Raw genomic sequence first — 14,313 nt, forward strand, 5'->3', positions numbered from 1 at the left:
GTGGATGGAAGATCTTTGCCTTTCCAATGAAAAGAAATAAACTTTAAAAAAATCACCACTGTATCTTGACATTGCACTGTAGATTTATCATTAAGTTTCCTCCATATGCCTCAATTCTGAGACTAGGATTTCTGGGACTATGGATCACAGGACCTGCCACCATCTCCTAGCCAACTCTGCACAAAAAAAATTACAGCCACAATTATTATAGCATCGAGCTCCAGCATCATTTAGACCTACTCAATAGACAGGGGGAAAAGCCCTTTGGTGTCCTTCAGCACCAAGAATGATGCCCCACCTACTGTGAACCTCAACTCTTTGGGGCTTGTACTACGAGATCCACATCAGCTTCAGAGTCTTCTGTATCTACTTCGTGGTTAATCTTTTGAAGTCAACAACAAAGTCAGCGCAAAAAAGCTAAGTTATAACTTGAATCCTCTCTAAGCACAAAAGAACCTCCTGTTACAACAAGAAGGCGCAAAGGAGGGATCATCGCACGAACTGTGCACAAGTCAATGTGGAGATGCAAGCGCAGAGCAAGAAACCATGACACTTTTGTGAAAGAATAACTTGCCAGACATGAATCTGTGAAATGACTGAAATAAAGATCCTCAACTGCAAGAGAATTCAAGGAGCTTGATAAAGAAGGAAGATGTGTTGCCTTAATGAGAAATTCACTAAAAGACATCATTAAAAAATTCTAAGTGAAAACTTCAATCAACATAAAAAATAGCAATTGAAAGCTTCAACAGCAGAATCGATGAAGCAGAGTAAAGGCTTTTATTTATTTATTTTTCAGTCTGGAGGATAACCCTCAGTTAAAACTTAGGAAAACACAAAGAATGATGAGAGCCCATGTGAAAAATGAGACACTCTTAGGAAATCGTTTCTACATGTTATGGATTCCTGAAGGAGAAGAAATTAAAGAGAAGGAAAAGGTTGTTCTTTCTTCTGTGGAATCTCCATGCTGTCTTTCATTAGGTTTTGTTAGTCTACATTACAAACAATTTCTTAGGGTGCATTTCTCTCCTCATACTGCGCCATTTGTTGAAGAGACGACTGCTGGTTTTACAGGGAATGGTTTTAATTGTTTGCCAGTGAGAAGTTGGTTGTGGATATGTGGATTAATTTCTGAGATTTCCATCATTTTGCACTGGTCTGCATGTCTATTTTTGTCCCAGGACCAGCGTATCTTGGTTGAAACTACTCCAAAGTATGTCTTGAAATACAATGTTGTGCTATCTCTGGCTTCTGTTTTTGTTGTGATAGATTGATTTCATTATTTACGTTCTATTTCCATATCCATTGTAGTATTTAGATCTTGGACTGCTTTGAATATATAAGTTGTTTTGGGTAGAATGGGTATCTTGATAATATTAACTTTTTCAATTCATGAACATAGAAGATCTTTCCATTTTTGTGCTTTCCATTTATTTCTTTAATGTTTTATAATTTGCACCATAGAGATATTTCATATTCTTGGTTTAGTTTATTCTAAGATATTTTTATTGTAATGTGAACCTCAGGCTCGGTCAAGGTGTTGTTTCCATCAACAGCAATATTGATTATTGTGTGTAGATTTTGTGACCTGTGACTTTGCCAAGCATTAGTGGAGTTTCATGTTATCTATGAACAGGGATTGTTTGACCTCATACTTTACAATTTATATTTTTCTTTTCTCTTTTAAAGATTTATTTATTTATTGGAAAGTCAGATATACAGAGAAAGGAGAGACAGAGAGGAAGATCTTCTGTCTGATGATTCACTCCCCAAGTGAGCAACGGCCGGTGCTATGCCCGTCTGGTCCGAAGCCAGGATCCAGGAACTTCTTCCAGGTCTCCCACACGGGTGTAGGGTCCCAAAGCTTTGGGCCATCTTCGACTGCTTTCTCAGGCCACAAGCAGGGAGCTGGATGGGAAGTGGAGCTACTGGGATTAGAACTGGTGCCCATATGGAATCCCTGCGCGTTCAAGGTGAGGACTTTAGCCGCTAGGCCATGACGCCAGGCCCTACAATTTGTATTTTTCTGATTTTTGGTGTTTTGCTTGCCTAATGGCTCTGGTTAAACTTCTGTAACTACATTGAATAGCAGTGAAGACTGTGGCTGTCGTCATCTGTTTCTGGATTTTCATGGAAATGCATTCACTTTAGCATTCATTGATTTTGACCGTGGAATAACCTCTTTCTTTATCTTCTTATGTTCTAAACATTTGAATGTATCCTTCTATGCAACTTTTTTTTTTTTTGGTGGAATAAAGTTATCATGGATCCTTGTTATGTTGGCTCCATTTTGGTACCATCTTAAATTTACTTGTGAGGTGTTTGTGGCATTAGATACCTTCACAAGGTTAGCTAAGTTCTTCCCATAGTGTCCTTGCTCTGGTAATAGAAAAGGAAGCCGTTTTTCTTGAGCATCACAGAGTTCTGTGATGTGTTCTGTCATAAGGATATGTTCAGTTTGTATATTTATCAGGTACACAGTCATATAATTTTCTCTCAGCCTGATTTGACAATAGTGATATCACATTATTATTTTTTTCAGACATAAGATAATCAATGCTAGTCATTGATTATTAATAATTATTACTAATGTAATGACTTGACCATGACAGGTATTTTAATAAAATGAGAGCTGTTCTCATCATTAGCATTCTTCTTTGGTTCTCACATGAGCCTGTCATCTGATCTTTCTAAATTTTTGTTTCTTCATTTTTATTTGAGAGACAGACCCACTGCCTGAATCTCTCAGGCCAGGGCAAAGGCAGGTTGTGAGAACTCAGTCTGGGTCTTGAACACGGGCAGAAGGGACTCAAGTACTTGAGCCATTATTTACTACATCTCAGGGTATGCATTAGCAGAAACCATCGAATACAGCATCATATAGAAGCAGCGTCTTGATACAGGCTCCAAGTACCCACCCCGTTATGCTTGCTTATTTTTCACATCTGCCAGAGTGTGTTAAAGGTGGTACATGGAGTAACGGCAGTCATTTGTAGTAACTTAAATTGTTTCTTGTTTTTAAACAACAGATGCTGCTTATTCAATGACAACTAAGTTGGATATGATGTTGGAGATATTTGAAAAGCACTCAAATATGTGGAAGAGGTAAATTTTAAAGCTCCATTTTCTTAAAAACATTAGCTTGAAGTGTAAAATATATACAAGGTACAGTTTAACACACATATATGTACGTGTATACGGTGCATACTAATCAAATCAGGGTAGTTGCCGTTTTCTCCTGTTTGTGATTGCTTTATGATTAGAGTTGTGGAACGCCTGTCCTTTATTTTCTGATGAAATATATTATAATTTACATATTTTAACTGTAGTCAGCCATCAATTCCGTGTAACACTAGAAACTTATTCTTTTTAATTGTGATGTTTCTGTTGTACAAATTTCCTCTATTGCTACTTCTAGGTAACACTATTCTGGGCTCAGACCCTTTTTTAGCTTCCACATTTGAGGAGGGAGAGCATGAAATATTTGTCTTTCTTTTAATTACTCCAATTAATATAATGCCCTCCATTCCTACCAATTTTGCTGCAAAAGACAGGATTGTAATCTTTTTATAGTTGAATAAATCTTCCTTTACAGATATGCTAAGTATGACTTCTATTAAAATTTGAGAATTGTAATACAATTCTTATGAGTGTATGTGTAATTTTTAAAATATTTCATTTATTTGAAAGGTGAAGCTAAAGAGAGAGGGGGGCATAGAGACAGGACTTTGATCTGTTGGTTCACTGTCCAATGGCAGCAGCAGCCAGATGGTGCCAGGCTGAAGCCAGGGCTCAGAGTTTTGTCCTGATCTCCATGAGGGTTCAGGAGACCAAGGACATAAGCCATTTTCCACCGCTTTCCTAGGTTGATTAGCAGGGAACTAAGTTTATGAGGATTCCCAGACCAGTCTTCTGGTATGCATGCATGTATGGGACCCTGGCATCTCTTCTCTTGGGACACAGTGCATGCCTGAGACCTCAGACATAGCCCACAGGCACCCCGTGCCCGTCTGGGGCCTTTCCCTTCTCCCCTTCACACCCACCTTTGGAATGGAAACATGTGTATGATCTCAGGCCCACTTTGACAGCCCCTGTGAGTCCCCAGACCCCGGGGCTCATGGAAGAGAGCAAAGCACTGGAGGTTCTGGCTCCATGAGGGCAGAAGGAAGCTGCCAGCTGCTCCCGTTCCACAAAGGCAGGCATTATCTTTTGCCATATCCTTGCACCATTTATTCTAAATTGTTACCCAAAATAGAAGAGATAATACTCCTCAACTGATTCATACAAAAAATGATCAATAGAATTTATGAATATAAATACAAAGATACCCAATAAAAGTCTCAAAATTTGAACTCAACAACATGTAAAATGATTACACGTTGTGAACATATGGACCAGAACAGCAAATTTGTTTTAAAAATGTCTATTAAATGTAGTGCGTGGTATTGGTTTTTAGTATTTTTTTCAAATAGAAATCTCACCTCATCATCTCTCTAGACTCAGACTTCTAGACTCAGTTTGGCATATTCCATCTCCAAAGGATCTACAGCAAATGTAATACTTCATCCTGAAAGACAAACGCTGGTTCTCTTAGATCTTAAAAGACGGGATAATTGTGCCACTCCTTTAATTTTTTAATAGTTGGGGTTTCTACCACGGAAGTTGCCGATAAAAAGTAAATAAATGTCCAGAGTGGGAAGGAAAACCCCTCTATGATGACAGGCTCTTGTTCGTAGAAAATTCCGAATGGTCCACTAGAAATTGTCAGATAAACAGTTGAGCTCCTGAAAGCCAGAATACTCCAAAATCTGAAACTTTATTACTGTCACCCTTGTGCCTTATTTCTATTATTTTATGAATTTTGCTTGAAGGGCAGAGAGAGGAAGAGATTTCAATTTGTAGTCTACTCCCCAAATCCCCCTAATAGCCAGATCTTGGTGAGACTGAAGCCGTGATCCTGGAACTTGATCCGGTTCTCCCTGGGACCCGGAGTGTTTGATCTGTCATCTGCTGTGTGTGACAGTGTCAGGGAGCTGGGATCCAGAGCGTGAAAGGGATTTGAATCAAGTCTGATATTTCAGAATCCCAAGCAGCAGAATAACTGCCATGCCAAATGTGCATTTCATATCTTTTCAAAACCCTGTGAGAAAATTTGTGTTCTAAAAAGCACAAATTTAAACTTCATGAGTTTGTTTTTTTTTTTTTTCTGATTTGTGTTTCAGAACTATGAAAGAGCGAGGTGTATTGGAGGCTGTAAGTATAGCATTGTCAATCTGGATTTGCACTTTGCCCTTGAGTTCTAAATAGACTGCAGAAGTGATCAGAAAGTCTAACCACAAGAAAAAGGAAAAATGGAAAAGTCAAATGCTTACCCAGGTTATTTTAAATATATCTGTGTTGAGGTGATCTGAGAAGCTTTGCCATGCATTGCATTTTACAACATCTTCCTATCACTTAGCTATCTCTCACTTAGGGGATCTTCAACTATCATGTCCTGTCGTCTTGTCTTCTGATTCCTGCAGTCACTGCCATTATTAACTCCTTCACCTCCTGTAATCTCTAAAACAGCTTCAAAATGCAGATAGTAGTTGATTATTTTTGTAAGTTAAAGAAGACTTTTTGCTTTAATTAAATATGCCAGGTAACATTTCTATGTTGACATGTTTTTGCTATTAATAAAATTATAACAATTTTCTTTAGAAATACAAACAGATACAGAGTGATCTTGAATCGTTATCGCAGGAGAAAAGAGCGCTGGAAAATAAGCTGCGGAGGCTGAAGGATCCAGAGGTTGGTAGAATTTTGGTGTCTGGAATCAGCATACAGTACCCAGTGGGGTTTAGTGTTTCAACAGGACTCTGAGAAACATTTGAGTGTCTCATAATATCTTCAATATCTGTAATGTGTAATTTTATGAAATAAAAAATAAGGTTCTAAATCTGTTGGCACCAGATTGGTGCTGTGAAGATGAAGGCAGACAGCAGTTTCTGCCAGCTCTTTGTTGACAGGATGTCAACAGGGCTGGCCAGCAGCTGTGTGACAGCTTTATATCACACTGGTCAAACTTCTTTGCTCTTGGCCTCTTTCATGGTGTATTAACTGATACTGCCAGTTGTGCAGTGCTCGCTCCCATCAGCAAACTCTGGCTTTAATCAAAGTGAAGGGCTATATTCTTCATAGTGTTTATGTGTGCTAAAACATTAACAGCATGAAAATAGCTTTTTAAAAAGGGGGTTATTTATTGGTCTTGGCACGACAGCCAAATGGCTAAAATCCTGGTCTTGCAACCACCAGGATCCCATATGGGCGCCGGTTCATGTCCCGGGTGGCCATACAGGATCCGCCTAAAAGCACATTTACAGAGCAGAGGAGAGACAGAAAGATCTGTCTGCTGGTTCACTCCCCAAATGGCTGCAATGGCCAGAGCTGAACCAGAGTGAACCAGGAGCTTCTGTCTGGGCCTCCCACAGGGATACAGGATTCTAATGACTTGGGCTGTCCTTCACTGCTTTCCCTGATGATATGGAAGGAGCTACATAGGAATTGGGGCTGCAGAGACTCAAACTCGTGTCCATATGGGATGCCAGTACCACAGGTGGAAGATTAGCCTCTGATGTCACTGTACCTGCCCCTATGCTTAAACTTTCAAAATGTTATCACAATTACTTTTTAAATTTTAACATTTTATAAAGACAGATTTTATGCATTCTAATTCTGTAGTTCTAGGAATACAGATACACTTCTGTCACTCCCGTTACCCATGCCAACCCCCTCTGTTATTCAGTTTTTTTCAAAGACATAATATTAACCCACTCTGTATTTACAGATTTAATGCATCACTAATAATAATACTAAACAAGTAAAACTTAAGAGGATCAGAGTTCCTTATGAGCATAAAAATGCTGACAATGATAGTTACATCCCTAAGTGACCATTTTATTTCTGTGTTTTTATATGTTAATTGCATTTGTGAAAGAAAACATATCTGTCACTTTGAGATTGCCTTGTTTCACTAAGTATAATGATTTACAGTTGAATTAATTTTGTTGTAGAAGGTGTTTTTTGTTTACGTCTGAGTAGTATTTTATAGTACATATGTATACCATTTTCATTATCCAGCCATCAGTTGATGGGCATGTGGATTATTTTGATACCAGCTATTCTATATGTATTTTCAGATACTTGAGGGGTTTCCATACTGTCTTCCATCGTGGTTGTGTTAGATTACATTTCCACTAATAGTGGATTAGAGTACCTTTTCTCCTACATTGTCTTCAGCATTTATGTATTTATTTGGTTTTCAGATTATACTCCTTTGACTCGGATGAGGTAATAATGGTTCATTGTGGTTGTAACATGCGTTCCCTTGATGCCCAGTGAACCTGACAATTTTTTCATGTGTCTGTTGGCCACCTGAATTTCATCCTTTGAAAATTGTCTATTCATGTTTTGCCATTTGGTAACTGGTTATTTCGTTTTGTGGTTGAGTCTCTTATACTCTTAAGAGATTCCAGATATTGATCCTTTATTGCATAGTTTGCACATCTTTTTCCATCTTGTTGGTTGCTTCATGTTGTAGAGTGTTTCCTTTGCAGTGCAGATGCTCCTTGGCTCGATTTAATCCCATTTGTCTATTCATGTCTTTATTGCCTGTGCTTTTGAGTCTGTTATAGAGAATGTCTTTGCCTGCTCCAATGTCTCACGATTTCACCTATGATTTTCTTCAGTAGTTTGAGGGTGTCGGACTATAATTTAGCAAGTTGATCCATTTTGGGTTATTTTAAAAGGTGTAAGGCAGGGGGATCTTATTTAGACTCATTTTTTCTAGCACTAGCTGTTGAAGATGTAGTTATTTCTCCCAGTATTGATTTTGGCTCCTTTGTAAGTTATTAGCTTATTATAGATGGGTGGATTCATTTGTCGGTTTCCTAATCCATCGGTCTACATGTTTTTGTGCCATTAGAGTTGTTTTTTAATATCGAAATTTTTCATTTGTTTAACACTTTATTATGTGACATGACAATTAAAAAGTAGGAATAGTATCAAATGATGGAGAAAAATAGCACACAAAAATTTGTAAAAAAAATATAAATCTTTTTAGTAGGTGTGTAAGTAAAGGCTGTACACATTGTTCAAATCTCTCAGTGCCTCTCTCGTATTTGTAGATTACTTTTTTTTGTTAGTCTCTGAATTAGTTACCATAGATTATGGCAAATATACAGTATCTGCCTTTTGGGGACTATCTTATTTCACAATGCGCAGTGGTTTCCAATTACTTCCACTTAGTTGCAAGAGACCAGATTTCATCCTTTATTTATTTGTTTGTTTTTACTGCTGAGTAGTCTTGCACAGTGTTTATGTACAACATTTTCATTTACCAGTCATCTGTTGGTGGATATTTGTGCTGATTCCATGGCTTAGCTGTTTAACCAGTCATCTCTTGGTGGATATCTGTGTTGATTCTGTGGCTTAGCTGTTTAACCAGTCATCCGTTGGTGGATATCTGTGTTGGTTCCATGGCTTAGCTGTTTAACCAGTCATCCGTTGGTGGATATCTGTGTTGGTTCCATGGCTTAGCTGTTTAACCAGTCATCCATTGGTGGATATCTGTGTTGGTTCCATGGCTTAGATATTTAACCAGTCATCCGTTGGTGGATATCTGTGTTGGTTTCATGGCTTAGCTGTTTAACCAGTCATCTGTTGGTGGATATCTGTGTTGGTTCCATGGCTTAGCTGTTGTTGGTTGAGCTGCTTTAAACATGGTAGCACAGATACACTGATTTCGTTTGCTTTGGATCAATGCCCTGGAGTGGGATGTCTAAATCATAGGATAGATGTGTTTCCAGGTCTGGCCATTGCTGCCACTTGGGAAGTGAACCAGCAGATGGAAGGTCTTTCTCTCTATCCACTCCTCCCCCCCTTTCTTTCTTTTTGTCCTCTTTATGTAACTCTGCCATTCAGATAAAAATGAAATCTTTTAAAAAGTTTTTGTTTTAATTAGCTAGGTGTCCTGGTATTTGCTATATATACACCCACTATATTCACATCTTCTGTTTGATTCCTTACTCATCACAATGTCCTTCTTTGCTACTTTTAACAGTTTTTATGTTAAAGTTTCTTTTATTTGATATTAGGATGGCTATACTGTCTTCACTTTTTGTAAGTGTGGAACATTTTATTTCTCATCATTTCATTTTCTATCTGTGGCATGTTTGTTGGTAAGGTGTATTATTTGTAGGTAGAAAATACCTGGGTCTTTTTTTTTTTTTAAATTCTGTTCAGCCAATCTGTATCTTTTAACTCAAGAATTTAAGCTATTTATATTCAAGGTTATTATTGATAGGTAACAACTTGGTCTTAACCATTTTTTGGAAAGTGTTCTTTTTGTTTACTTTAGATTTTCTTTGGACTTTTCCTAGGACGTTGTATGCATTCGCAGTCTTTGATAATAATGACTGTCATCTGTTTCTATGTGCAGCACATCCTTCAGAATCATTTGCAAGTCTGAACATGTGGTGACATTCTTTCAGTTTCTGTTTGTTTTGGAAGGTCTTTATTTCACCTTCATTTATAAATGAGAGCTTCGCAGAACACAATATTCTGGGTCGACTGTTTCTATTTTTAAATATTTATTTATTTATGTGCTCATTTTGGCAACACATATACTAAAATTGGAACGACACAGAGAAGATTAGCATGGCCCCTGTATAAGGATGACACGAAAATTCGTGAAGTGTTGCGTATTTTTTAGACACGAGAGAGCTCAACTATCCTATAGCCATTTTAAGGTGGATAGAAGCCAGTTGTATATAAACTAAAATTGAAATGTTAATGAAGTAGTCACAGGATGTGATTAAGAACCTGCATTTTCCTTACTCATAAGTTTAAGGCATGCGAACCTGCATTTTCTAACATACCAGTCACTCAATACCATGTCAATTAACTCCATAATGTTGTAAACTGTTGTTGATGTTATGTTATGGCTTTTAATTGGTTGGGACGATATTCCTCCAGCTCTACCTTTAGACCAGAGATGGTCTCCCCAAGAAACTGCTAAATTGATCTGGACAATAAGATGTTGGACTCTATGCATGTTACATGTTTGCAATGAAAGAAACAAGACTGGATTTGAACTGTAATACTGCAATAAGGTGGAGTAATCCACCATGTGGGGAGGACACGGGGAGGAGTTGGGGGAACCTCAGAGCCTATGAAACGATGTCATAAAATGAAACGCAATAAAAAAAAATATTTATTTATTTGGTGCTGAGCTGATCCAAAGTAAGAAGCTAGCAGTTTCTTCTTAGTCTCTGCATTGTTGCTCAGGCCAAACCACCTGAGCCTTCTTCTGCTTCTTTTCCCTGGATGTTATCACATAATTGGATCAGAAAGTGGAGCAGCTGGATCAGATTGAATGTCTGCATCTCAGGGGACAGCTTAACCTGTGGTGCCACTACACAAGAGCCAGCTGTCTCCTTTAGGACTTCAACTATGTCTCTCAGTTGTCTCTCTGCATATAGGGTTCCTGCAGGGGAATTTGGCTATTATTGTAATTGGGGATTTTTTGCAGGTAAATTGACATTTCTCTTATACATATTTTAGAATTCTTAAAGTATATTACTCTTAAAATTTTGACAATAGTATGTGGTGATGAAGATCTTTTCTGATGGTGTATTTCCTGTTCATGGATGTTCCTTTCCTTTTTCAGGATGAAGGCATGCTTCTATTATTTGAAAAATATGAATTGTAACTCATTTTCACTATCCAAGCCTTCAGTATCTCTTATAACACACATTTTAGGTAATTCAAAAGAAGCATAAATATCTTACGCTAGTTTCCATTTTTCTCATTTTTTTCTTCTTGTTTTTTGTTTGGGATGTATCCAAAGTTTCGCCTTCTGGTTTGGATATTCTTTCTTTTGCCTCATTGAATCTGTTGTTTAAGTTTTTCACTGTGTTTTCTATTTGACACATTGGATTTTTCATTTATAATATTTCATTTTGATTTCTTTTCAGTATGTAAACTATTTCTTCCATATTGTGTATGGATTTTTTGTTATCTAATGAATTTTTTTTCTGAGTAATCTTTTGGTCATTCTCTTGAATTCATTTTCAGCACTTCCTAGAACCTCCTCATCATTGCATCCTCATATTGAAATGTTACGTTGCTTTGGAGGAGTCATATTTTCTTCCTTGTTCTTGTTTCTTGCATTTCTCTATTTGTTTTTAAGCATTTGTGGAAAAACTTGGTGGTTCTTCTCTCTGATGACTTTGTCTTTCAATGCTGCTTCTGTGGAGTAGCGAAGTGTTTGCTCACTCTGTGAACATGCAGACGTGTGATCCGGGAGGGCACCAGGAAGCACTCCTCAGTCCGTAAGGGTGAGGCATGAGTCCAGGGTGACATTTTGGGCATGCTAGATGAACTCTGTTATCCCCAGGGGTGGAGGGCACAATCACATGTGCTGTTACATCACAGCCTCACTTCCTATATTCCGAGGTGATAAATTCCCGGGATTACATATTCTAGCAAGGTGCCTTCAGCCCACCACCTATGCAGGCACTTGGATCTGTATGGTTCTCAGTGTGAGCTGTAACCCCTCTCTGGCAGTCAAGTACCTGAGCACCTGAAGCCAGACACAGTTATTGTGTAGTTCCAGAATTATGACAGTGATATTGTTCAAGGCTGCTATAGTCACAGCGTGCAAGAAATGCACTGTCACAGCCCACCACAACCAGTGAAGGTAGGGGATGGGAACACACTCAATTGGAAGTGGGTACCCAGATACCTACCTGCCTACTGTTTATGCAAGATTCAGTCAGTGAAGAATCACAGATTCAGCCTATAAAATTTCCTGGTCACAGTATGCAAAAGTCACTGCGGTCTGTACTGGCATTAAGACTGCTTTTGGCTTGCTAGTTGCTTAGGCTCCCATGCCAATGAATGGGGAGAAAGAAATGTGTGTACCCTTCATGATATTAGATCAGTGCCCTACCCCCTGTCCTACCATAAATGCAGGCCATACTCACAGTCAGTGTGGTCTGCAAAGTTACCCCTCAGGCAGTATCACCAGTGACAAGTCTGCTACCTTTTGTTTTCACATCCTTGCCTGAAGATGGCACCTCTTCCAACTCCCAGCTGGAGAGTTGTGGGTGATGGTCCTACTTGCTACTCTGTGTGTGTGTGTGTGTGTGTGTGTGTGTGTGTGCGCTGTCTGCACTGCTCTACCATACCTGTATTCTTTCTGCAGAATTTCTACTGCAAGCCTCTCTAACTTTCTCCTGGGAAAGCTTCCCTCTGCATTTCTTGTGCTCTCTTCCTTGACCCAAATCCACATGACTTTTTCCTGGTCCATTATGTTGAAATCATTGGCAGATCCGTAATATTACGTGTGTAATGCACTTCCCACATATATCCTTTAAATTTTATTTTGTATTTTTGTATAGTGAGGTAGTTATTTTAAATATTTTGTTTTTTATTTGAAAAGCAGATTGATTGAAATGGAAGGTGAGATAGAGAGAAGACCTTCCATGTGCTGGTTCACTTCCTATATGACTGCAGCAACCCGAGCTGAGCCAAACAAAGCCAGACGCCAGGAGAATTTCCAGGGTTTCCTAACCGGGTGCAGGGATCCAAGTACTTGGGCCATGCTTTGCTGTTTTCCAGATAGTAAGCAGGGAGCTGGATCATAAGGGCAACAAACAGGACATAAACCAGCACCTAAATGGAATGTTGGTGTTTGCAAGCAGAGGATTAGCTAGTTATACCACCATGCCAGCCCCATAGTGAAATTTTGAGAGAGTCATACACCACATGTAGCTGAACTGACTGTAATTTACTGTGGTAATTAATTAAATCTAGACTCACTGTAATAAACAGGCTGACAAGACCTTGTGTTTGTTTTAATTATGATCATAATCAGCATGTCAGCAGCAAACCATAGTGATACCTGAGGTGGAATGCAAATCTTAGTTATGCATATTGTCATCTTTTCCTGTAATTTTTTATGTCTTCCTCTGTTTATTTCTGGCCGTATAAATTCATAGAAAGCAAAGATATATGATGATTCAACAAAGAAAATTGTAAAACCAGAGAAGAAAAAAGACAAAGGAAAAATGGAGGAAGCTGAATGGTAAGTAGTTCCTGAATTTTGAATATTATTGCTCAAATCCTGGTACTAGAAGATAGTTTTGCCTGGGAATCCAGGTGGCAGGATAGTGTAAGGACACATTTAAACAGATGGAGAAACATTAGCCAGTGTGAAGCAGAGAGGGCACAATCCAGGAAGTAGGACAGGACAGAATGAGAGTGGAGGGGTACCTGGAGATGGACAGGCACAGCAAAGCAGCAGACATATGGTGTGGTGTTGTTGTGACTAATGCTCCAGCAACATTGAGCGAGCATAGATCTTAACTGCACCGGCAGCCAGAGGTTCACCAGCAACCAGGTGGGAAGGGGCGTTCAAGGAGGCACAGCGGTGAACCCAGACAAAGAACTGCCCATCCTGGTGATCTGTTTGATTTGACCAGGAGCAGAGAGAGCTGTAGGCCCCAGGCAGGTAATGCAGGAACTCGGTGGATTTCACAGACCAGTCCTCTGCTAGAGCCAGATTGGGCGCCATTTTGTATAGGTAGGCAAAGGCTATGGGGCAGGACTGTGGGTGCACTGAGCTGGGAGTGAACTCAGTTCTGGCTCATTGAACTGCAACAACATAACATCTTACAGGTTCTACCCAAGACAGGTCTGGGTAGCCTCCAGACCGGATGGCCATCAGATCAAGAACTCTAGTACTGGCACATCAGGTGCCATTTTGTACAGTGCAGAAAAACTTTAAGAATGGTGGGACAACATGTGCATGTGCTGAGCTCGGAGCAAACTCACTGAACTCAGTGCATTGCACTGGTCCCACAGGGAATATAATACCAGTCAAATTGGTCCTTATGGCCCTCAGACCTAACAGCCAACGGGTTCTGGCAAGATTACCACCACCAACAATCTAGTTATATAGGACATCTCGTGTCTCCCTAATCCTGATAACTGCTCAAATCAGAAGTGGGAGAAAGCCTGTACAGACAATAGTGCAGTCTCAGCATGGCATCAGGAGGCAGAGAGTAGTGAGCCAGGAGCTGGGGCTACAGAGACCACGATAGAACTCTAACATAAGAACCCAGACCTGGAACTCACTGGAAGTGACTACAAACAAAGAGCCACGTACCAACCACAATAAGTAAAATCAAACTGTAGACCTCTGGGTGACACAGCTAAGATTCTTTAAATACAAAATAAAATTCTTCCACAGTAAAGAAAAGTTAAAAG

At 39.2% G+C, this 14,313-nt stretch overlaps 1 protein-coding gene and 1 non-coding gene across 2 annotated transcripts in view; both read left to right on the forward strand.

The window, feature by feature from the left end:
- The window catches only part of LOC121170719 (coiled-coil domain-containing protein 7-like), a 126,163-nt gene that overhangs the window by 23,751 nt on the left and 88,099 nt on the right, over positions 1-14,313 (forward strand). Inside the window, exons 8-11 of the mRNA XM_041001958.1 lie at positions 3,030-3,105; positions 5,223-5,253; positions 5,701-5,790; positions 13,044-13,129. Coding sequence (XP_040857892.1) covers positions 3,030-3,105; positions 5,223-5,253; positions 5,701-5,790; positions 13,044-13,129 — 283 coding nt within the window. The remainder of the gene's footprint in view (positions 1-3,029; positions 3,106-5,222; positions 5,254-5,700; positions 5,791-13,043; positions 13,130-14,313) is intronic.
- LOC121171037 lies at positions 9,642-9,748 on the forward strand. The gene has a single exon (XR_005886083.1). It is a non-coding gene; the product is annotated as a U6 spliceosomal RNA (small nuclear RNA).

Source organism: Ochotona curzoniae, unplaced genomic scaffold (assembly GCF_017591425.1).
Source record: "Ochotona curzoniae isolate NIBS_2020 unplaced genomic scaffold, NIBS_Ocur_1.0 scaffold_2476, whole genome shotgun sequence".
In the NCBI taxonomy this organism is placed as follows: Eukaryota; Metazoa; Chordata; class Mammalia; order Lagomorpha; family Ochotonidae; genus Ochotona; species Ochotona curzoniae.